We start from the raw sequence: 25,986 nt of genomic DNA on the forward strand, positions 1-25,986 counted from the left end.
CTAGAAATCAATTACAGGAAGCAAAATGGGAGGAATACAAACAAGTAGAGAATAAACAGCGTGCTAGTAAAAAAACAATTGGTCAATGAAGAAATAAAAGAGAAAATAGGAAAATACCTTAAGGGAAATGAAAATGGAAACACGAGACTCCAAAATCTATGGGATGCAATATAGGCCTACTTCAATAAATAGGAAAAGTCTCAAATAACCTAATCCACTATCTAAAGGAATTAGAAAAAGAACAAACAAAACCCAGAGTCAGAAGAAAGCTGGAAAGAACAAAGATCAAAGAGGAAATAAGTAAAATAGAGACCAACAATCAATAGAAAAGATCTACGAAGCCAAGGACCATTTTTTTTAAAAGATAAGCAAAATTGGTAAAACTTTAACTAGTTTCATAAAAAAAGAAAAGACTCAAATGAAATAAATAAAAAAAGAGAAAGACAGCTGATATCATAGAGACACAAAAAGTCTTGAGAATACTATAAACAGTTATGTACCAGCAAATTGGACGACTTAGAGGAAATGGACAAATTTCTAGAAAAATACAGCCTTCATAGACTGACTAAGAAAGAACTAGACAATATGAATTGACTGATCACTGAGTGTTAAGTCGCATCAGTCATGTCCTACTTTCTGCGACCCTATGGACCCCAGGCTCCTCTGTCCATGGGATTCTCCAGGCAGGAATACTGGAGTGAGTTGCCATGCTCTCCTCCAGGGGGTCTTCCTGACTCAATGATCAAACCCGGCTCTCCTGCACAGACTATTAGTCATAAAACTGAATTTGTAATAAAAAAAACTCCCAGCAAACAAAAGTCCAAGACTGGATGGCTTCACAGGAGCATTCTACCAAACATACAAAGAGGAGGTAATAGCTATCTCCTTCCACTATTGTGAAAACTGAAGAAGAGGGAACACTCCCAGAGTCATTCTATGAGCCCAGCATTACTCTGGTATCAAAACCAGACAGAGACATTACAAAAAAAATCACATGCCAATATCTGTGATGACTATAAATGTAAAAAAGTCTCAATAAAACATTAGCAAATCAATTCCACAAAATATAAAAAAAAAATCATACACTATGCTGAAGTGTGATTTATTCCAGTGAGGCAATGATAGCTCAATACTCACAAATCAGTCAATGTGACACACTGTATTAACAAACTGAAGAATAAAATCACATGATGCTCTCAATAGATGCAGAAAATGATACCAAGAAATGGAAAGATATTCCATGTTCTTTAACTGGAAGAGTTAATATTGTTAAAATGTTGATACTATCTCCAAACTCTACAGATTTAATATAATCCCTATCAAAATATCCATGATATTTTTCACAGAAGTAGAACAGATAACCCTAAAATTGACATGGACCCACAAAAGACAATTGTTATAGCACTTTTGAGAAAAAAGTACAAACCTGGAGTTACTATGCTCCCTGACTTCACGCTATACTGCAAAGCTTCAGTCATCAAAACAGCATGGTATTGGTACAAAAACAAACACATAGATCAATAGAACAGAATAGACAGCCCAGAAGTAAACCCACACCCTTGTGGTCAATTAATCAATGACAAAGGAGGCAAGACTATGCAAAGGAGAAAAGATTGTCTTTTCAGTAAGGATTGCAGGGAAAACTGAACATCTACATGTAAAAAATGCCACGAACACATTCTTATGCAGTACACAAAAATAAACTCAAAATGTATTAAAGATCTAATTGTAAATCTTCAGGCCTGAAGACCATAATACGTTTAGAAGAGAACAGGAGAATACTCTTTGACATAATATAGCAATATATATTTTTTGGTCTATCTCCTAAGGAAAGGAAACAAATACTAAAATAAATGTGACCTAATTAAACTTAAAAGCTTTTGCACATCAGAGAAAACCATTGACAAAAGTGCAACCTACTGAATGGAGATAATATTTGCAAATAATAAGACTGATAACAGGTTAATATCCAAAATAAATATACAGCTTATGCAACTAAATGTCAAAAAGAAAAAAACACTCAAAATCCAATTTAAAAATGGGCAGAAGACCTGAATAGATATTTTTCTAAAGAAGACATAGAGTTGGCAAATAGGCATATACAAAGATGTAATCATCACAGAAAGGCAAAATCAAAGAAATATCACCTCACACCTGTTAGAAGAGCTATCATCAAAAAGACAAAAAATAACAAATGCTGGCAAAATGCAGAGCAAATGGAAGCCTTATCTACTGATGGTGGGTAGGTAAATTGGTTCAGTCACTGTGGAAAACAGTATTGAGGTTCCTCAAAAAACTAAAAACAGAACTACCATATGATCTCACAATTTCACTCCTGGATATATAGTTAAAGAAAATGAAAACACTAATTTGAAAAGATACATGCACTGTGATGTTCAGAGCAGGATTATTTATAATGGCTAGGATATGGAAGCAACCTAAGTGTCCATCAACAGATGAATAGATAAAGAAGATGTGATATAAATTACACACAGAAATTGGAATGTATAACCATAAAATGAATTTAATTCTGCCATTTTCATCAGTGTAGATGAAGAGTATTATGCCTAGTGAAATAAATAGTACAGAGAAAACCAAATATTGTATGATATCACTTATATGCAGAATCTAAAATACAAAAGAAACAAATGAATATAACAAAACAGAAACAGACTCACAGGTATAGAGAGAAAACTAATGGTTACCAGTGAGGAGAAGGATGGGAGGAATCACAAGACTGGGATACAGGATTAAGGGATACAAGCTATAATGAATAAAATAATAAGCAACAAGGATATATTGTACAGTACAGGGGAATACAGCCTTTATTCTGTAATAACTTAAATGGAGTATGAGCTATTAAAATGTCAAATCACCACACCGTATAATGGAAACAGATATAATGCCAACTACATTTCAATTAAAAAACAAAATAAACCAACATATGATTTATTATCTTGTAGAATTCATATCACAGTATATTTTCTCATGAATATTAATTTAACTCAAATGTTTTCTCAATTATTGACCTTTTATATGTGTTAATTTTGATAGTCTTATAGGTAAACTGTGGATAACTGCTGCTGCTAAGGCACTTCAGTCGTGTCCGACTCTGTGTGACCCCATAGATGGCAGGCCACTAGACTTCTCTGTCCCTGGGATTCTCTAGGCAAGAACACTGGAGTGGGTTGCCATTTCCTTCTCCAGGAAGGTGAGTTTCTGGAAAGAAAGTCAACTAAAAGCAAAGTTGGCAATATTAGGTACTGGAACAACAGTAACAGTTGCCCAAAGTCGTCTATGGAGCCCTGCAAACAGGAGTGCTGGATAATGTGGAGATTTGATGGATTCCATCTTCTGTGCTTCATGTCAGTTTTGCGCATTTACAGAAGCCATTAGGGGAAAGAGGCATAGCTCTGGGCCTGCACAGGGTACACACTTGCCCAGTTTCCCATCTAGAGAGCAGATAGGCTCAAAGATGGGTATCTCTCCAAAACTCTCAAGATAATCCTTAAGGAGAAATCTTCAGGAAATGTCACAGGAAGTAAATAGAAAAACATGTCATCTGAATGCCAGAAGTTTAACATGTGCAATAAACATGAACCACTGGTTACATAATGCAAAACTCTCAGTTGTCATTCACAACATGTATGTTTACATATTTATACATGGGTCCAAGCAAAAAAAAAAAAAAATGCTTTCCCTCTGTGTTTATATGGAGGGTGAATCCTCCATGCTGTTTAGGACATAAGGAACCTTGACCCCAGATGCAGGCTGCAAGGTGGCTTGGAGCAAGCACTTCAAGGGAGAGTAAAAAGTAAAATCTGCAGAAGAATGTTAAAAGGAGACAATAAGGGATGGCTGCCTGGAGGGGATTAAAATGAAAAAAACAGACAGGCACAGGCAGAGAAGCTAAATTGAGAGCAAGACAGAGGGTGACTTGGTTTCGTCACTTCAGTTGAGTTGCTCAGTCGTGTCAGACTCTTTGCAACCCCATAGACTACAACACACCAGGCTCCCCTGTCCATCATCAACTCCTGGAGCTTGCTCAAACACATGTCCATTGAGTTGGTGATGCCATCCAACCATCTCATCCTCTGTTGTCCCCTTATCTTCCTTCCTGCAGTCTTTCCCAGCATCAGGATCTTTTCAATGGGTCAGTTCTTCTCATCAGGTGGCCAAAGTATTGGAGTTTCAGCTTCAGCATCAGTATTTCCAATGAACACCCAGGACTGATCTCCTTTAGGATGGACTGGTTGGATCTCCTTGCAGTCCAAGGGACTCTCAAGAGTCTTCTCCAACACCACAGTTCAAAAGCATCAATTCTTCAGTGCTCAACTTTCTTTACAGTCCAACTCTCACATTCATTCGGGGCTTTTCTTGTGGCTCAGTGGTAAAGAATCTGTCTGCCAGTGCAGGAGACGCAAGAGACGTGGGTTCAATCCCTGGGTCAGGAAGTTCCTCTGGAGAAAGAAATGGCAACCAACTCCAGTATTCTTGCCTGGGAAAATCCCATGGATAGGGGAGCCTGGCAGGCTGCAGTCCATGGGCTCACAAAAGTGTCAGACTCGACTATGACTAAACAACAACACATCCATACATGACCACTGGAAAAACCAAAGTTTTGACTAGATGGACCTTTGTTGGCAGAGTAATGTCTCTGCTTTTGAATATGCTGTCTAGGTTGGTCATACCTTTTCTTCCAAGGAGCAAGTGTCTTTTAATTTTAAGGCTGCAGTCACCATCTGCCGTGATTTTGGAGACCAAAAAAGTGAAGTCTGTCACTGTTTCCAATGTTTCCCCAATACCTGCCATGAAATAATGGGACCAGATTCCATGATCTTAGTTTTCTGAATGTTGAGCTTTAAGCCAACTTTTTCGCTCTCCTCTTTCACTTTCATCCAGAGGCTTTTTAGCTCCTCTTTACTTTCTGCCATAAGGGTGGTGTCATCTGCATATCTGAGGTTATTGATATTTCTCCCGGCAATCTTGATTCCAGCTTGTGTTTCTTCCAGTCCAGCGTTTCTCATGATGTACTCTGAATATAAGTTAAATAAGCAGGGTGACAATATACAGCCTTGACGTACTCCTTTTCGTATTTGGAACCAGTCTGTTGTTCCATGTCCAGTTCTAACTGTTGTTTCCTGACCTGCATACAGATTTCTCAAGAGCAGCCTTTACGTACTCCTTAGTTGTGTCCAACTCTTTGTGACCCCCATGGACTGTAGCCCGCCAGGCTCCTCTGTCCATGGGATTCTCCAGGCAAGAATACTAGAGTGGGTTGCCATTTCCTTCTCCAAGAAGGTGACTTATATGGCATTTAAAATATAAATTCTCTATTCAGGATTGAAATTAGGATCCAGAAGCAGAGAAAGTAAGAGTGTGGTGTCACCTAGGTACAGCCAAACAGTCTCGTGTTTGGGGCAGTTCGTAGCTGATTCACCAATAAATGTTCTTTCAGAGACCTAGAGCGACTAACAACAGGCTCTGGTTGTTTCAAACCAAGAGGTTGTTCAGTCATGCACTTAATGTGACTGTAAGGAGAAATCCAAGGACACATAAAATGATAATTATTTTTTATGTTTTTGTAAATGTTATTAAGAAAAATAAAAGTGAAAATCTCTCAGTCACGTCTCACTCTTTGTGACCCCAAGGACTATCTAGTCCATGGAATTCTCCAGGCCAGAATACAGGAGTGGGTAGCCATTCCCTTCTCCAAGGGATCTTCCCAACCCAGGGATCGAACCCAGGGCTCCCGCATTGCAGGTGGATTCTTTACCATCTAAGCCACCAGGGAAGCATAAGGAATCTATATGTTAGAGGGAATTTGTACAAATGCCAGTTCTTTTGAGGTGTTTCCTGTAAACTTTCACAGACGTGCTCAGTCATCTGAAATATTCCCCTTTTCACTATGACATCTCCTTGGGCTCCCATGCAGTTCCTATCCTTTCCTCCCTGCCAAGATTCCCCATCTCTGCCTTTTCTTCCTCATAATGTACCTGCTAATTCCCTCATATCTTTTCTCACAAGTTTTGTTTCCAATGCTCTCCCATTTATTCAACCAAACCTTCTCTCTCAGTTGGCACCAGTTCCAATCACCTCTTCTTTTAACCAGTATCTCTCCTCCAACTTTGCTCCACATTTTAATGCTGCTGAACCCTCTATGCACCCTGAAACTCTCTTCTGCTTACTTCCTGGCCCTGAAGCATCCTGGTCGCCCTCCTGGGCCTTCTCTGTCATCATGGCTGGACATCTCCTTGGTCTCCAGACAAGTGTTCCCAGCATGCCCTTCTCTACTACTCCCTGATAAACCCTCGTCTGAGGCTTAGGGTCAATATTCAACATTAGTTGAATTTTAAAAACTGTGTTAATCTATAAAAGATGTTAGACCCAAACAGGTGTCAGTAAAATGTTTTACTTATAGGATTTCAAAAAGATAACAGAGGGAAAAAATAATGGCCTATAAAAGATTCAAAGAAGAAATAAGGAGGTTAAACAAAAACAGAAAGCCACAAATCTCAGATATACATCACCACCAAACATTGTTAAGGTTAACAGCAGCTCTTAAGTACAAGAAGTACACTGCTACTATGTTTTATTAAATGAACACATAATCTGAAATTTAGTAGCTTCTAAGACAGTGAAGAAGATAAAGTCAACTAACGAAAATTTAAACAGAATTTTTGATGTGGTACTTGTGAAAAAATAATGTTCTTACTGTGCATATAGAAAACTACACAAAGGGTTAAACAGAAAAATAAAAGGAATTTATCAGAGTCCTTATGCCTTAATAGAAATAACAGTAGTATTATTAACATTTTTCTATGATGCTTTATAGAAACATAATTTTTTTAAGGTATGTTTACATTTGACAATCATGTTTGATATTGTAGAATAGAAGATACTCTCTTTTAAATCATTGAGAAAAACTAACAAATCAACGATTTCTTCTACTTTGCTTAAAGACGTTATACCTAGGAATAAGGTACATAAACTTGCACATGTTATATATTTCATTTCAGTAAACTTAGTGATAGTCAACTCCTTCCTGATCAAACACCTGTAAAAAAATATGGATTTGCTTGAGAATAGGTTAATAGAAAAGAATGTTAAATTCCTAGATTTTTCTGTTGTTTCTATACAAATTTCAGAGAAATGAAATCTTATCGGTCTTAGCTTTCAGTGTGTACGTCTGTTTGTGCGTATGTACACACACATACTCATACACAGACATGTACATTTGTGTGTCCAAAAGAGCTGTGTGCAGCTTAACTCTTGAGTAGAGAAGAAATAATGGCAGTAAGTTGGGCCTAAATGAAAATATTTAAGACTACTTATTTCTTTAATGTGCTTCCCCTTCAAGTAACTGAAAAACAGAATGAATCATTGAGCACATTTGGAAATAGTCATTTGTAAATGTGACTAACATCAATAATACCTGACCTAAATGTCTTCCTTTAACTATACGGCATTTGTGAAAAAGCAGTAGTAATAATAATAAAGCTTGCCTAACATTATCTGTAAAATTCTACTACATTCTTTAGTTTCCGACACTGTTACTCTTGATAAGATAGAATAAAAAGTAATATAAAATTACCTGGACTATACATATTTATAAATGGAGTAAATTTGCATAATATAGTGGTTGGACTTTATAATTTGAATATGTTCCTTCATAATTATCATGAAGAATACATAAGTTTGAATTACTGGTTAATTCACCTTCTTCTGAAATGTAAGCTTTGTTAGGGTACAATTTCAATTTGAAGCATCATTATTTTTAAAGAACCTCATGTGAATATTTTTCATTTCAGCTAGTCTGACAAAGACTCTCATAATTATCTTACAAGACAGATTAAGAACTGTGGGTGGGAAGGAAGGAGAGGTCAAATGTATTTGTACATGATTTGTATCATGTTACACAAACATCAACGGTAGACAAGGTGTTACATGGAGTCAGGCCTGTCCTGCTCAGGATTCCTTAGTGATATGAATGAAGACTCAGAGGGTAGGCTTATCAAAATTTAAGATGGTGTAGAACTAAGAGTCAGACATGACTGAGCGACTTCACTTTCACTTTTCACTTTCATGCATTGGAGAAGGAAATGGCAACCCACTCCAGTGTTCTTGCCTGGAGAATCCCAGGGATGGAGGAGCCTGGTGGGCTGCTGTCCATGGGGTTGCACAGAGTCGGACATGACTGAAGCGACTTAGCATGCATGCATGCATTGGAGAAGGAAATGGCAACCCACTCCAGTTTTCTTGCCTGGAGAATCCCAGGGATGGGGGAGCCTGGTGGGCTGCCGTCTATGGGGTCACACTGAGTCGGACACGACGGAAGTGACTTAGCAGCAGCAGCAGCAGAGCTATCACTGGGAAACACCTACCAGAATGGTGTTAGAAACTAAAACCCAGAAGGTGAAATTTAACGACGACAAGGATCAGTTCCTACTCTGTGATTCAGAAAGGCCACTGCACAGCTGTAGGAACGGCCAAGGTCTGACTGGGAAGAAGTTTTCGTTAAAATAAAGGAGGCAGTGCCTTGAAATGACCACATGTCAGTCCAAGTTGGAAGTACAGTTTCAATGTAAACAGAAACAGACTCGGATATACAGAACAGGCTTGTGGTTGCAAGGGGGAGGAGGTTGGGGGAGCTATAGAGAGGTAGGTTGGGGTTAGCAGATGCAAGCTTTTATATATAGAATGGATAAACCACAAGCGCTTACACTATAGCACAGGGAACTATATTTAATATCCTATGATAAGCCATAATGGAAAAGAATATTAAAGAGGAATGCCTATATAACTGAGTTACTTTGCTGTACTGCAATAATTAATCTGACATTGCAAATCAACTATACTTTATTTTTAAAAAGAAGTACAATTTCATTGTATACTTAAAATTTGTTAAGAGAGTAGACCTCATGGTTAAATGTTCTTACCATACAAATTAAAAAAAAAACTGCTGTAACCGAGGGAGGAAGTCAGACACTCTGCCTACCTTCATCCACTTAGCTCCAATAATTTCCATCTCAAACCACCCAGGGACTATAAGCTACTTTCTGGAGTTGAAACTAAAACTCTGTTTCTTAGTTTTATTATCATTCTACTTTATTGAGTCATTGTTGAAAATTAAAACTGCGCATATTGAAGGTATACAACTTGACCTGATATACTTAACACATCATGAAATAGTTACAATAATCAAGCTAATTAACAGATCCATCTGCTCACAAATAGTTACCTCTTTGTGGTGGAAACCCCTAAGACTTACTCTTTCATCAAATTTCAAGTATACAACACAGTATTAATTACACTCTCATTGCTGTACATTAGGTCCCCAGAACTTATTCATCTTGTATACCTAAAACTTTGTACCCTGTGATCCACATCTCCCCTCTCCCCCATCTTATAGTAATCACCACTCTACTCTCTGTTTCTATGGATTTTTACATTTTCAGATTCCACATATAAGTGAGCATTTGTCTTTCCATGCCTGGCTTATTTCATTTAGTATAATGTCCTCCAGGTTCATCCATTTTGTTACAAATGGCAAGATTTCCTTCTTTATTAAGGCTGAAATAATATTCCACTGTATGTATGTGTTTAAGTGTATTTTCTTTATTCATTCACCTGTCAATAGATATTTAGGTTGCTTCCATATCATGGGAGTATGTATATTTCTTCAAAATACTGGTTTCATTCCTTTAGACATGCACCCACAAGAGACTGGCAGCTCCTAAGGTAGTTCTACTTTTTGGAGGAACCTCCATACTGTTCTCCATGGTGGCTACACCAACTTACATTCCCACCAGCAGGGAGCCTGGGCTCCCTCTTCTCCATAACTTTGTCAATGCTTATCTCTTATCTTTCCGATACTGGCCATTCTAGCAACTGTGGGGTGATACTCACTGTGGTTTTGATTAGTTTTCCTTCATGATTAGCTACATTGGGCACTTTTTCATACAGCCATTGGTCATTTGTATGTCGTCTTCTGATAAGTGTCTATTCAGGCCCTTTGTCCGGTTGAAAACTGGGTTACTGCATGTTTTGCTACTGAGTTGCATGTGTTCCTTACATATTTCATTATGTGTTCCTTAATTACTTTGTTCCTTATATATTAACTAGGGGGTATAACTGATCACTCAGTTTCCATGAAGGGGTAGTTACTATGAGCAAAGACAGAAGTTAATTCGGAAACATGGTCCTAGATGGAACAACCATCTTGGCCATGACTGAGAAAATAAGAAGCTTAGGCATACCTACACAAGGTCATTTCATCTAGTCCTCTGCCTCCAGTGGGTAAAATGCTTAAGGCAGCCTCAAAAGCACAGATCTAGGGAAGTAATCTTCCATTTTTTCTCTAGACTATTTAAAACTTTGATCAGGTGGATTAATGAACTCTTGGATAGTGGGCTGGAAAGCTAAAAAGAGGAAACTATAATTGTACACATAGGTGTTGAGAGTAGAACACAAATGTGACTACTTTGTAAATAGTTTTAAAATAGCCACATAATCTACTTAATAGTAATGTGTTCTATTCAGGCTCCTGAACAAACTCCATTTCCCTATGAGCACTGTAGTAGAATCTACCTCACAGAGCTATTGTGAGAAACAAATAAAATTAAATAGGTAGCCCATAAATGTTAGCTATCATTCACAACATTTTTCTGTTTTTTTCATCATCCAAACTTATTAAGCCCTATTATGTTCACTGAAATAGCCACTGGGAAAAAGAACTGAATACAGAATTTTTTAACTGAACAAACTTCGATGTCATCTAGTTCATTTTTTTTCCTAATAAACTTTTAATTGTAACTCTGGAAAACAAATTGTTAAAAAGAGAGCTGCTCTAGTAGAAGGAGTTAGGAAAAACAAAATGTGATGCCATTCCCAGGAGCATTGGCTCATCTTAGGTTGCAATAGAACCTGTGGTCATGGGCACAGGGCATATTTGCCACACTTAACTCTGCCCTAAATACCATATATACCTTCAGTTCCATTACTGACACCTTCAGAAGAAGGTTCATGAGTGTTTTCTGGGAAAGACCATTGGCATGTTAGGTAGTCAGAAATCTAGACAAGAGGAAGAGCTTAGCGAATGTGGATTTTATTATCAATCTGACAAAAGGTAAACCTTGGTAAAAATACCATAGGTCTTCAAATATTTGAAGGACTCATATATCTAAGGCAACAGACTTATTTGCCAGGAGCAGAACAAGGAATAATAATTTAAATGACTAAGAAAGAGTTCTGGGGTTAACATGCTGAGACAGTAAAAGAGAACATGAGATCCAGAGTCAGAAAGCCCAAATTCAAGCCCTAGCTTGATTTTTCATTAGTTCCATAACTTTAGGCAAGGCGTCTACACTCCATGAGTCACACAGTTCTCATCTATAAGGTAACAAAAGTTAAAAATACCACTCATATAAGAAAGCACATAGAAAATGTTTGTAATCTTTAGCATGATTTCAAAATAGTTAATAACAGTTAGCCACAGGAATGGGGTACCCCGCTGCAGAGAGTGTTCATGGAGGGCTGACCAAGTTTCACTGCAGGGCTTCCTTTTACTGGGAGCCAGTAAGCCTAACTGAACTGGAAGGTGACTGCTATACCCCCTCGGCAAGGACGATGTGTTCACGTGATACATACATATCTCAAAGGTAGGAGAAGCTAACTACGAAGAGTCACTAATGTCAATAATTTAATTTGGCTAAAGAATGCACTTAATATCCACAGTCTTCCCAAAATTCATGAACAGGCTAAAACTCCGCCACGATAACTCATTAAACTTAAATCAGCAAAGATGAGCTTAACTCAAAACCCCCAAAATAGGATCACGTGTTCCAGATCAAATTACAGTTAATTCATTTCACCCAAACAGTATCTCCACACTTGTGCTGCCAATCTGGAAAATATGTAGAATTTTCTGGATTGTAAAAGCTCTGTCAAAATCTCAAATGTCAGGTTTCAGATAGTTGATATTTTCCCACTGGCCATTTGCCCGCTGTATTCCAATTTATTTTTATAAGTGTTCAGAAATAAGTAACCTCTGAGTTAGTATGCCTGCCAGCTGTTCTAGTTTACTTACCCTCTGACCCTCTTTTCCAGGTGGACCTTGGGGGCCTTGTATCCCCAGGGAGCCCTACAAGGCAAAAAGGACACATATTAGTAGATTACTTTAAGCATGCCTGCCTTACAAAGAATAATACTAATTTTATTGATTATACAAAAACTTTTTTGTGATTATTTATTTTAATATAAATTTATTTATTTTAATTGAAGGTTAATTACTTTACAATATTGTATGGGTTTTGCCATACATCAACATGAATCCACCGTGTTCCCCATCATGAACCCCCCTCCCTCCTTCCTCCCCATACAATCCCTGCCAGGACATGGAAGCAACCGAGATGTCCCTCAGCAGATGAATGGATAAGAAAGCTGTGGTACATATACACAATGGAATATTACTCAGCCATTAAAAAGAATACGTTTGAATCAGTTCTAATGAGGTGGATGAAACTGGAGCCGATTATACAGAGTGAAGTAAGCCAGAAAGAAAAACACCAATACAGTATACTAATGCATATATATGGAATTTAGAAAGATGGTAATGATAACCCTGTATGCAAGACAGCAAAAGAGACACAGATGTATACAAAAACTTTTAAAGTGATCTGAGCTCTTCCAAGCTTAGATTATACAATACATTAATAATGGTGAACTGTCCTTTGACTGGTTTATCTTCAGAGTTAACACAACAAAAGAAAAGAAAGATTCTTAACCAGTGATCACTCCCAGGGATGACTCTCATTTGATTGATTGGAAACATGTCTTTTTTTTTTTTAACCAACCTGCCATCAATTAATGGTAACAGTATTTACAGGCAGAAAAAAAATGCCTCTTCATGTATTTAAACTCTATAAATGCAACAGCATTTTTGGTTGAGAGTGGCTCTGTAGTTTTCCTCTGAGAAAACACCTGGTTCTGACATCAGCTTCAACATTCATCTATTCATACCACTTAATTTTTAGCCTCATAGACATTATTTAATACTTTCTCATGAAAAGTATTCTTTCTAGTGGTAGAAAAAATAACCCTTCTTTTTTTCAATTATACAAAAGGCACAGGAAGTCCCAGGTGCACTAATCTGAATCTCCCAATTCTCACAGATAATTACTATTACACAGAAAATCTCAACACAAAAACCAGAATGATGATACCACTGCTGTGTAAAGATTTTGGGATTGATGGCTAGTTGTTACCCCTCTGGAGACTTCTCAGTCTCTCTGGCTGCCTCCTCCATCCCTATAATGCCTTTCAATGTGAGGGTTTAGGCCCATTTTCTCCCCGTTCTCCTGCCATGATCTCGTATTATACCATGGACTTTGGATTCTCCAGGCCAATGATGCCAAAATTTTTATTCAGTTTATATTTGAGCTTGTAGGTCCACACATCCAACTCCCTGCCTGATACACCCACTCTGCTCTCACCAGCATGTGAATTTAGCACAGCGACACCACATTTAGGGCCCTCCCACCAAAACTGGGCCTTTTCCAGCACCCCAACTCTGCAGACCCACGCACCATCCTGCTAGAGCTCTTGTTGGGAACCTAGAACTTGCCTTCCATACTTGCCTCTCTCACTTCTCTTTTACATCCAGTCCCCAAGTCCAACTGATTGTAGCTCCAAATAGGTGGATTTGATCCATCTATTACTCCTCCATCATTCTGCTCCATCACGTGCTTACTTGCTCACCTGTAAAGAGCTTTCTAGGTGACACTAGACACAGAACCCTCCATCCTCCAGAGCACAAACTGATCTCAAGAAAAGACAGCCTGACCTCCCTGGATTGTCCACGTAAAGAGATGAATGCCTATTGCATCAGTCTTAAGGTGCCTGTACTTGTCCTTTAAATTATTTATCATAATTCCATTTAAGTAATTATTTAGGAAATGATTCACCAGGCTGTAAGGACAATGGTAGAATCACTGTCTTATTCAACACCAAGCACCTGTTTATGACTGAAAAAAAATCATAGTGAGAAATCAATCCACTGTTTAAAAAAAAATGCTTTTGGGTAAAGCCAGCACTTTCAATGGGTTTTTAGAATATGTATGGTTAATCTATTATGTATGAAATGCCTTAAGCTCTTTGGAATATGAGAAATCTAGGAAAGACACACTTGAACTTCTGAATTCACCTTCATCCCTTCAGGAGAAGCATTATTATCTAATTTTTAAAAATTAGGATTCATTATTATAATGTAACCATTTTCTTTAAAAGTCATAACTACATTTAAAGTAAAACATCAGGTGTGCTTGTGAGGATGTATTTACTATATATATATATATTTTGGTTTTTCATAGAAATTAAATTTTCATAAATGTCATGTCATGGTAATTTCACCATCCAATTTTATTTAGAATAAAAATATCACAAATATATTTTAATTTTTCACTCATAGCTTTTCTTTGATTAAAATTGTCAGAATTTAGTATAAATTCCTGTAACTAATTTTGAAAAATCATTTATACAAAAAATTCTACATGTATCACCAATGATTGTGCGTGTGTGATCAATCGCTCAGTCAAGTTCTAGTCTTTGTGACACTATGGACTGTAGCTCGCCAGGCCCCTCTGTCCATGGGATTTTCCTGGCAAGAATACTGGAATGGGTTGCCATTTCTCCCTCCATGGGATCTTCCCGACTCAGTGCTCGAACCCATGTCTCCTGTGCCTCCTGCACTGCAGGTGAATTCTTTACTGTTGATCCACCTGGCAAGCCATCAACAATGCTCAGTGTTAGCCAAATCTTCCTGAGTCTTCCTCCACAAAGTATTCATAAAATGTGGAGAAGGCAATGGCAATCTACCCCAGTATTGTTGCCTGGAAAAATCCCATGGACAGAGGAATCTGGTGGGCTACCATCCATGGGGTGTCAAAGAGCTGGACGTGACTGAACAACTAGCAAGCATTCATAAAATATACGTATTTATTCTTTTACCTATTTTTGGAAAAATTGATGTTACAGGGACATGTAGAGCCTATGTTTTATTGATTTCAGTTCAGTCACTCAGTTGTGTCCGACTTTCTGCGACCCCATGAACCACAGCATGCCAGGCATCCCTGTCTATCACCAACTCCTGGAGTCCACCCAAACCCATGTCCAGCGAGTCAGTGATGCCATCCAACCATTTCATCCTCTGTCATCCCCTTCTCTTCCTGTCCTCAATCTTTCCCAGCATCAGGGTCTTTTCAAATGAATCAGCTCTTTGCATCAGGTAGCCAAAGTATTGGAGTTTCAGCCTCACCATCAGTCCTTCCAACGAATACCCAGGACTGATCTCCTTTAGGATGGACTGGTTGAATCTCCTTGCAGTCCAAGGGACTCTCAAGAGTCTTCTCCAACACCACAGTTCAAAAGCATCAATTCTTAGGCACTCAGCTTTTTTTATACTCCAACTCTCACATCCATACATGACCACTGGTTAGACAGATCTTTGTTGACAAAGTAATGTCTATGCTTTTTAATATGCTTCCTAGGTTGGTCATAACTTTCCTTCCAAGGAGTAAGCGTCTTTTAATTTCATGGCTGCAATCACCATCTGCAGTGATTTTGGAGCCCCCCAAAATAAAGTCTGACACTGTTTCTGCTCTTTCCCCATCTATTTGCCATGAAGTGATGGGACTGGATGTCATGATTTTAATTTTCTGAAGTTTGAGCTTTAAGCCAACTTTTTCACTCTCCTCTTTCACTTTCATCAAGGGGCTCTTTAGTCCTTCTTCACTTTCTCCTTAAGGGTAGTGTCATCTGAATATCTGAGGTTATTGATATTTCTCCTGGCAATCTTGATTCCAGCTTGTGCTTCCACCAGCCCAGCGTTTCTCATGATGTACTCTGCATATAAGTTAAATAGGCAGGGTAACAATATACAGCCTTGACATACTCCTTTTCCTATTTGGAACCAGTCTGTTGTTCCATGGCCAGTTCTAACTGTTGCTTCCTGACATGCACACAGGTTTCTCAAGAGGCAGATCAGGTGGTCTGGTATTCCCATCTCCTTCAGAATTTTCCACAGTTTATTGTGATCCACATAGTCAAAGGCTTTGGCATAGTCAATAAAGCAGAAATAGATCTTTTTCTGGAACTCTCTTGCTTTTTCAATGATCCAGCAGATGTTAGCAATTTGATCTCTGGTTCCTTTGCCTTTTCTAAAACCAGCTTGAACATCTGGAACTTCATGCTTCACATATTGCTGAAGCCTGGCTAGGAGAATTTTGAGCATTACTTTACAAGCATGTGAGATGAGTGCAATTGTGCAGTAGTTTGAGCATTCTTTGGCATTGCCTTTCTTTGGAATTGGAATGAAATCTGACCTTTTCCAGTCCTGTGGCCACTGCTGAGTTTTCCAAATTTGCTGGCATATTGAGTGCAGCACTTTCATAGCATCAACTTCCACGATTTGAAATAGCTCAACTGGAATTCCATCACCTCCACTAGCCTGTTTTGTAGTGATGCTTCCTAAGGCCCACTTGACTTCACATTACAGGATGTCTGGCTCTAGGTGAATGATCACACCATTGTGATTATCTGGGTCGTTTAGATATTTTTTGTACAGTCCTTCTGTATATTCTTGTCACCTCTTCTTAATATCTTCTGCTTCTGTTAGGTCCATACCATTTCTGTCCTTTACCGAGCCCATTTTTGCATGAAATGTTCCCTTGGTATCTCTAATTTTCTTGAAGAGATCTCTGGTCTTTCCCATTCTATTGTTTTCCTCTATTTCTTTGCATTGATCCCTCAGGAAGGCTTTCTTATCTCTCCTTGCTATTCTTTGGAACTCTGTATTCAAATGGGCATATCTTCCCTTTTCTCCTTTGCTTTTCACTTCCCTTCTTTCACAGCTATTTGTAAGGCCTCCTTAGACAGTCATTTTGCTTTTTTGCATTTCTTTTTTTTTTTGGAGGGGTGAGAATCTTGATTCCTGTCTCCTGTACAATGTCACGAACCTCTGTCCATAGTTCATCAGGCACTCTCTCTGTCAGATCTAGTCCTTTAGATCTATTTCTCACTTCCACTGTATAGCCATAAGGGATTTGATTTAGGTCATGCCTAAATGGGCTAGTGGTTTTCTCCACTTTCTTCAATTTCAGTCTGAATTTGGTAATAAAGAGTTCATGATCTGAACCATAGTCAGCTCCCAGTCTTGTTTATGCTGACTGTATAGAGCTTCTCTATCTTTGGCTGCAGACAATATAATCAATCTGAGTTCGGCGTTGACCATCTGGTGATGTCCATGTGTAGAGTCTTCTCTTGTGTTGTTGGAAGAGGGTGTTTGCTATGACCAGTGCATTCTCTTGGCAGAACGCTATTAGCCTTTGCCCTACTTCATTCCGTACTCCAAGGCCAAATTTGCCTGTTACTCCAGGTGTTTCTTGACTTCTTACTTTTGTATTCCAGTCCCCTATAATGAAAAGGACATCTTTTGGGGGTGTTAGTTCTAGAAGGTCTTGTAGATCTTCATAGAACTGTTCAATTTTAGCTTCTTCAGCGTTACTGGTCAGAGCATAGACTTGGATTACTATGATATTGAATGGTTTGCCTTGGAAATGAACAGAGATCATTCTGTCATTTTTGAGATTGCATTCAAGTACTGCATTTTGGACTCCTTTGTTGACCGTGATGGCCACTCCATTTCTTCTAAGGGATTCTTGCCCACAGTAGTAGATATAATGGTCATCTGAGTTAAATTCACCCATTCCAGTCCATCTTAGTTCGCTAATTCCTAGAATGTCGATGTTCACTCTTGCCATCTCCTGTTTGACCACTTGCAATTTGCCTTGATTCATGGACCTAACATTCCAGGTACCTATGCAATAATGCTCTTTACAGCACTGAACCTTGTTTCTATCACCAGTCCCATCCACAACTGGGTGTTGTTTTTGCTTTGGCTGCATCCCTTCATTCTTTCTGGAGTTATTTCTTCACTGATCACCAGTAGCATATTGGGCACCTACAAACCTGGGGTTGGTATTTATTGATTTAGGCAGGAATAAAAACCAGGGTGGCCTTGGACTGCAAGGAGATCCAACCAGTCCATTCTGAAGGAGATCAGCCCTGGGATTTCTTTGGAAGGACTGATGCTAAAGCTGAAACTCCAATACTTCGGCCACCTCATGCGAAGAGTTGACTCATTGGAAAAGACTCTGATGCTGGGAGGGGTTGGGGGCAGGAGGAGAAAGGGATGACAGAGGATGAGATGGCTGGATGGCATCACCGACTCAATGGACATGAGTTTGGGTGAACTCTGGGAGTTGGTGATGGACAGGGAGTCCTGGCGTGCTGCGATTCATGGGGTCACAAAGAGTCGGACACGACTGAGCGACTGAACTGGACTGAACTGAAAAACCAGGGAATGAAAAATGTGATCAGTTCTTTTTGTTTGTTTGACCAAAAACATCTGCCAAATGATAGACAACCAAAGAAAACTGCCTAATTAGGTCAACTTTAGCAGAGTAAATTTCTGATATGATAAGAAAACCAAATTTTCAAATCAAAATATACCAAAGATTAATTACAAGATGGGCTTGTGACATTTTTTTTAAGATTGACACAATCTTGGCTTCGGATAAAACTCTTCCCCTTTACCCTTGGAAACTCTTATAATTTCATGAATAGTTAAACTTACACATAACATTTTTGATATACATCCAAATGTTGACAGATCTTTCAGTGTTTTTAAATGTGAGCTACTAAAACATACACATACTGAACATTCATCAAGAGAGTATAGTTAATTCTGAGCCACATGTAATAAAAATTCCATTCCCTTTACTAGTTAAGAAAAATTACATAGCAAAAGCCTACATAAGATGAAAATATTAAACTTGACTTGGAATGTATTCAATGGATTAAAAAATTTATGAGCAACTTTTTGTTAGAAGCCTCAAAGTAAGATATGGTATACTCACAGATAAACCCACTAACATGACTCCCAGACAGTCATGATTCTAAGTACTCTCCCACTCTTGACCTTTGCTAACTCTAGGACCTAGCAAGGATTTTGATGAAAAAGTGGAGTTATTTTTCATCTCCAATGATACTTTTAATCCAATTCACTATTTGGATTATCCATGATCAAATTTTAATCCTAACTCTATTACATTAATATTCAGAATATTTTTTATCTGACTTTATTAAATATTATTAGTTGATTTACAAATAAAAATATTATCAATATTATTATTAGTAAAACAGGTCAACGAAGTATAGAAAAATCATATTTTTTCCTGAATTAGGAAATTTAAATTTGAGGATGATCCAACCAGTCCATCCTAAAGGAGATCAGTCCTGGGTGTTCACTGGAAGGACTGATGTTGAAGCTGAAACTCCAATACTTTGGCCACCTGATGAGAAGTGCTGACTCATTGGAAAAGACCCTGATGCTGGGAAAGATTGAGGGCAGGAGGAGAAGGGGACGACAGAGGATGAGATGGTTGGATGGCATCACCGACTCAATGGACATGAGTTTGGGTGGACTCTGGGACTTGGTGGTGGACAGGGATGCCTGGTGTGCTGCAGTTCATGGGGTTGCAAAGAGTTGGACACGACTGAGCAACTGAACTGAACTGAACATTATTTGCAATTTTCCAGCTAACTATTCTTTGCATTTAGTAAAGTCAAACAATGGATTAACCTATCACTTAGAAAAACATGTAACGAGGCTGAAGCTCCTCAAATTAAACTTGGGCAGAGCTCAGCATTTGCCTCAGAACCCTTCAATGATTCCTTCTTACTCTAACCTTGTAAATGCCATTATATGTATGTTTTACTCATCGTCTTGGTTGACTATGAGTTTTGGAGGGCAAAGAATCACTTTTTTTCTTTTAACTTACTTACAGAAGAGAATTAGTCAGTACTTACAAAACTAGATCATAAGGAACTAAACAGAGATAGAATAATACTGAGCATCAGTGGTAGGTAACAGATTCCTGGTCTACATATAATTATATTTATTTTCATAACTTTGCCTTGGACTTAAATACCACATAGGAGGACTTTCAGTCTTGTCTCTATTTCTCATCTGAAGTGATCATTCCACTCTCTGATGTCTAAGAGTAAAACTGCCTTACAGTTAATCTAAGAATTAATAATCTACTCATTGTAATAGAATAAAAAAACCATGAGGGTTTGCTCTGATTCTTGATCTGGATTTTGGTATCATGGGTATGTTCAACTGCTCTTATTCTTGATCTGTATGTTGGTAATGTGGATATATTCAATTGTGGATATATTAAAAATATTTTTAACTACAACTTGTTATATATACTCTTCTGAATATATGTTATATTTCAAGAAACAAACAAACAAACAAACTCTGAAGTCCGTGAAAGCTCAAAAAAAAAAAAAAAAGAATTAATCATCTACTATTTGCGACATCATCTCTACTATGATTATTCAAATCTTTGACTACTATTGATGTGTTACATGTTTATACCATTTTCCTATTTGGAGAATCATGTCTTAAGTATCTTTGTGCATATAGAATCTTTGCATAATCTATGCATTATTTACTTCTTCAGTTTAATTTGGTGAATAATAATTTCTATCCTTTTTTTTTCTTTTACTTTTTCCGTCTACTTAGGCTTTATGAAAATAACTTTAAAATGAGTTATTCCTAAAATTTTACAATCATAAAGATTTATTGCCTTTCTGAAAGAGAAACTTAAGACTGTATTTAGGATATTCATGATGTAAACATCCCCATACAAGCATTCATTTTAAAACAGAACTCTGGACATTAGAAATGTAGACAAGGAAAGGAATTCCTAAAGCTTTTACCTCTTTTAGCTAGGATAAAACTGTGCAAAAATAGTCCCAACCAGCTAACCCATTTTAAGTCCTAGTGAGTTGCCATTACAGTGTACTACACTGGACAATCTGCTGATATGTAAGACAGGCGAGAGATTATCATCATGAAAGCCCATGTAAATATTTAACTGAGAAATTACTAGAATTAACTGGTTCACAGCAGAATTTTGAAGTGTTTAACAAATACAGACAATGTTTCATAGAGTTAATGTGGTAGATTCATTGCATTTTAACACATTTTCATTTGTGAAATGAGGGTAAAATAAATTCATAACTTCTCAATCAAAAAAAGGAGCTAAAGTAAAAAATGGAAGTTGCATTTAAAAATATTCTTTGTACTCTCTTGCCAGAAATGTTGCAGAACATATAATCCCTAAAACCCGCTTCAACAAAAATGTTATGCAAGTAGATGTATTTTAAGTGTTATGATTATTACTTTAGAATATGCTTCATAGGTTTGAAACACAAAATTAAGCAGAATCTGTATAAATTCTTTGGCTACCACCATGGCATTCTCTGTCTTTCTAAGAGTGTGTACAAAATTAAGATGGAAAACAAAGTTATCTGTCTTTATAGAAAATTTCATGCCTTTAATATGAGAATAATGGGAACAAATTTCATAAGTTGGAGGTATCAGAACAAAACACAAAACAAGTAAGTAAAAGTATAATAAAGTCCACAATCATGGGAAGTGATTTTCATATAAGTTCTGAGAAGTGGCATTCAAGAAGGTTTATGATGAGAAAGGAGTGGCCACCTTTATACTATTTCACCAAATTATCAGGACTAACACAAGAAAGAATTTCCCTCAGGGTGTGTAAGTATTCAGCAAAGGAATTCTATATTACACATAAAAAGCCTATCATTTTATCATAAGCAGTTGTCACACACTAAGAAATAGATGCTTTTGAAAGAAAAAGAGTAGAATCTTTTCTATATACTGAAAAAGCCCTTGCAAACCTTTTCAGGAACACTGACAATGGAAGGATAAGAGCTGTCACCAGAAAGAAAACTTTATGACAGATTTTTGTGAACAGGAATGTTTCAATCATTCTCAGTCACAGTAAACAGGTTCCATAATTGGATGGACAATTTTATCTTACCTTCAACAATTTAAAAAATAGAGGTCATTCACTGTGCTTTCAAAACTTAACTATTTCAATCGAAAGCTTTGGCAGCAGTTTAGATATGAAACATAATGAATTATTGTTCCTTGTGATTGCAGGGTAAATTTTAACAGTAATCTTTTTCTATGTTTTCTGAATTCAGAAATCACATTTCTTCTTATTATATAGATTTTGAAATAGCATTTCTTCAGTCACTATTGTTTCAACCAATACAAACTAGAAATATTCTAAATTAAATAATAGAACCTAGTCTCTGACTCTGGAATGCTGTGGGACATCTGTATGTCCCACAGATTTTTCTCTAACAGTGACTTTTCCCTCTATGATGAGGCATTCCACTTCAAAAGTGTTAGATAGATAGATAGATGGATATCCTCAGTTCCATTTCCCTCTGCATATTATCTAGCAATATGGACTGTATTTAAGGTGTTGAATGGATGAATGACTGCTAAAATTCTGATTCTTTACACTTCTCCTGGTACTTCTGCTCTACTGAGGATATTAATTGCCATAGTTACAGAAATTCCAATTTAGAAATCTATATTCTTCATCCTCAAATCCCACTTGGTACCAAAATAATCCAAGTTATTTAAAATTCTTATGTGGTAGTACTGCAAAGTAGATGCTACACTTCTATTTGGAAGAGTTTGCCCTTCATCAGAAGAAGAAATATAAGCTTCTTTCTTTAATTTATCTCACACTGATGAGGATTAAGTATTTATTTTTGAAAATACAACATGAACTGCAGAGATGAAAGAATCCATGTAGACCATTAATTACCAAGCAGTAGATCCAATTGAGTTATTTTCATCTAAATAATGTAGTTTCCTATTTGGCAATTATTCTTGACTCACTGTTATTGATTAGTCATAAGCAATTTCACATTTTAGTAATTTAATATTTGTAATTATTCTTGGCTATGAAAATCTTTATGTTGGCCCTAACTTAATACATGAAACAGCTTGATTTCAGTTAAACTCAAGGCTCTGTTTACAAGTAAGAAATCAGTGGGCCATGGTCTGTCAAATCCATTTGTATCATCTGCTTTAATAATTTGTGTGAGGGAGAATATGATTGATTAGTTTTAATGATTAGTTTGATTCTCATAACAATCTGTACCTTGGGCTGGCATTGCATAGCTCAGTGACACAGGAAGACATAGTTCTACTGCAGAAAGAGGGAGAGTCTGTACATAGGCTGTTTTCATATATCTTCCAATGTCTTCCTAAGAATAGACATCATGATAGAAATAAAATTCTAAATGTAATAGTATCAATAATGTTTGTATTTGAGCTATGCAACATAAATTACTAGGCTGAAGGAAATAAGATAGTAAATTTAGGATTAAAACAGAAATAAGTATACAGAGATATCCATGTACTATATAAAAGATCTAGGAGTTTAATCAGATAACTGAAGATGGTTTATACAGTATGAGGTGAAGTAAGCTGCAATTGAGTAAGATGGTGAAACCAAACTTCCAATGGGGAAAATGTTCTATACTATAACAAAGAAAATATTCTAAATATTAAAATATACATTGAAGACTTGTCACTTTTTAACTTCTTTTGACCTCCCTCCTTTCTGCCAAAGGCATTAATTTTACTCAGGAAGACTAAGGTCATAATAGTATAAATGTAAAGACAATGGAAGAGTCGACACAGATGGGCACTGAAAATTAGACTCTATCAGCAGAAGAGTGTTTCTAAATGTCATCAGCATCTATCAGGAGACGTTCCCATAGATCATAAAGTGTAACCATAAGTCACATGGCACAAAGGAAGGAGCAGATACAAGGGTACGTCTATCCATTTGGAAAGGGAATGGAAAGAGTGTCTACCCCCTCTGTTTCCCTGAGTGAAGAGTTTCAGGAGAAGAATGGTGAGGTAATCAGAAAATAGAATTCTTGCTTTCTCTCTTCTTAGAAAACTAGGAGGAAAAAGGAATTCATAAAACATTGGATTTCTCAGCAACATCACTGATGCTAAAAGACAACGGAGCAAAACTTTTGTAATTTTGACGGAAATAATTCTCAACCTCGAATTCTATACCAAGACAAACTATCAACCAAGAATGTGAGTAGAACAGAGACATTTTTAGACATGTAAAAACTCAGAAAATTTACCTCCTTTTTACATTTTCTTAATCATTTTCTCAAGGATGTGTTTACATAAATTAAAGAATTAAATGAAGATAGGAGATGACAAGGCAAAGAAACATTGGAATCAACCCAGGAAAAAGAGGGAATCACAGAATGAGAATTTCGTAGTTGGCCTAGAAAGCTTGTAGCTAAGGATGAGAAAGAGGTCTGAAAGGGACTCCCTCAGGTGAGAGCATTTGCAAAGTATGGAAGATAATTGCAGGGGAAACAGATAACTAGAAACACCAGAAAACAACAATAAAACAATTCAAGAAAGGAAAGTACACTACTTGGATCTGCAAATACTACTATTCATGCAGTCATAAAAATGTGAACATTTTATATTTTTACAATAAGAATAATACTATAACTCCTTTAACCCTTCATCTGTGGTGGGCATCTAGATTGTTTCCATTCTTTTACTATTTCAAACACTGCTGAAATTTTACCCTTGTATGTGCATAATTTCATAAATGAGGGAAACTATCTGTAGCTATATTTTCTGGTTCAGAGAAAATTTGAAATGTTGGTAGGCAGAATCAAATCTTCATCCACAGAGACTGCATGCTGGCATTCATCTCTCAGAATATATGTGTGTTTCTTTACATTTGTGTACATATATTGTACTATCAAACTCTTAGACTTTTACTGATCATTTTTTTTATTATGGTAAGAATTTTTATCATGAGATCTACCCTCTTAATAAAATTCTAAGTGCACAACAGAGTATTGCTAACTTTGAGCACAAAGGCGTACAGCAGATCTCTAGAGCTTATTTATCCTGTATAACACGCACTTTCTGTTTTTTATAGCAGCTCCCTAATTTCCTCTCCTCCCATCTCCTGGCAAGCGTCATTTCACTCTCTGTTTCTATGAGTTTGACTGTTTCAGATACAAGTGGAATCAGACAGTCTTTGTCCTTCTGTTGAGTGGCTTATCTCAGTTAATGTCTTTCAAGTTCATTCATGTTGTAGAATAGGGCAGGGTTTCCTTCTTTTTTAAGGCTGAATAATATTCCACTGTACATAGACACCAGGCTTCCCAGGTGGCTCAGTGGTAAAGAATCCACCTGGCAAGCAGGAGACATGGGATTGATCCCCGGATAAGGAGGATCTCTCGGAGAAGGAAATGGCATCCCACTCCAGTATTCTTGCCTGGGAAATCCCATGGACAGAGGAACCTGGCAGGCTACAGTCCATATGGTCACAAATACTTGGACATGACTTAGTGACTAAAACCACCAGCACCACATGTGCATCACATTTTTTATCCATTTATCCATCAATGGACATTCAGGTTATTTCCATATCTTGGCATAGACATAGAAAAAGATCCTCAACACCACTAATCATTAGGGAAATGCAAGCCAAAACCACAGTGAGATACCATCTCACACCTGCTAGAATGACTACTGTTGAAAAAAAAATGTTAACAAAAAAGTGGAAAATTGGAACATTGGACACTGTTGGTGGGAAGGTAAAATGGTACAGCTGTTATGAAAAACAGTATAAAGGTTACTAGAGAAACTAAAAATAGAATTACCATATGATCAGAAACCCTACTTCTGAGTGTATATCCAAAGGAATTGAGAGAAGTGCCAAACTTGCAGGTGAAAACTAGTATTTCAGAGTCATTTTAGTTTACATAGATCTATTACAAGTGAATTAAGATGTTTTTAAATATGTTGAAGAGTGACCTTATTCTTCCTTTTCTAGGAAATCTGTTAACACGCTTTTTAAAATCATCACTTTGTCTTAGGATTCAGCTTGTACTTCAATTCAGTTCAATTCAGTCACTCAGTCATGTCTGACTCTTTTTGACCCCATGGACTGCAGCATGCCAGGC

The 25,986-nt window shown here is 37.2% G+C and overlaps 1 protein-coding gene across 1 annotated transcript in view; it reads right to left on the reverse strand.

The window, feature by feature from the left end:
* Window positions 1-25,986, reverse strand: part of COL19A1 (collagen type XIX alpha 1 chain) — a 351,927-nt gene that overhangs the window by 161,485 nt on the left and 164,456 nt on the right. The window contains exon 12 of the mRNA XM_040262167.1: window positions 12,089-12,142. Coding sequence (XP_040118101.1) covers window positions 12,089-12,142 — 54 coding nt within the window. The remainder of the gene's footprint in view (window positions 1-12,088; window positions 12,143-25,986) is intronic.

This window comes from Oryx dammah, unplaced genomic scaffold (genome assembly GCF_014754425.2).
Source record: "Oryx dammah isolate SB20612 unplaced genomic scaffold, SCBI_Odam_1.1 HiC_scaffold_19, whole genome shotgun sequence".
NCBI classification, from domain to species: domain Eukaryota; kingdom Metazoa; phylum Chordata; class Mammalia; order Artiodactyla; family Bovidae; genus Oryx; species Oryx dammah.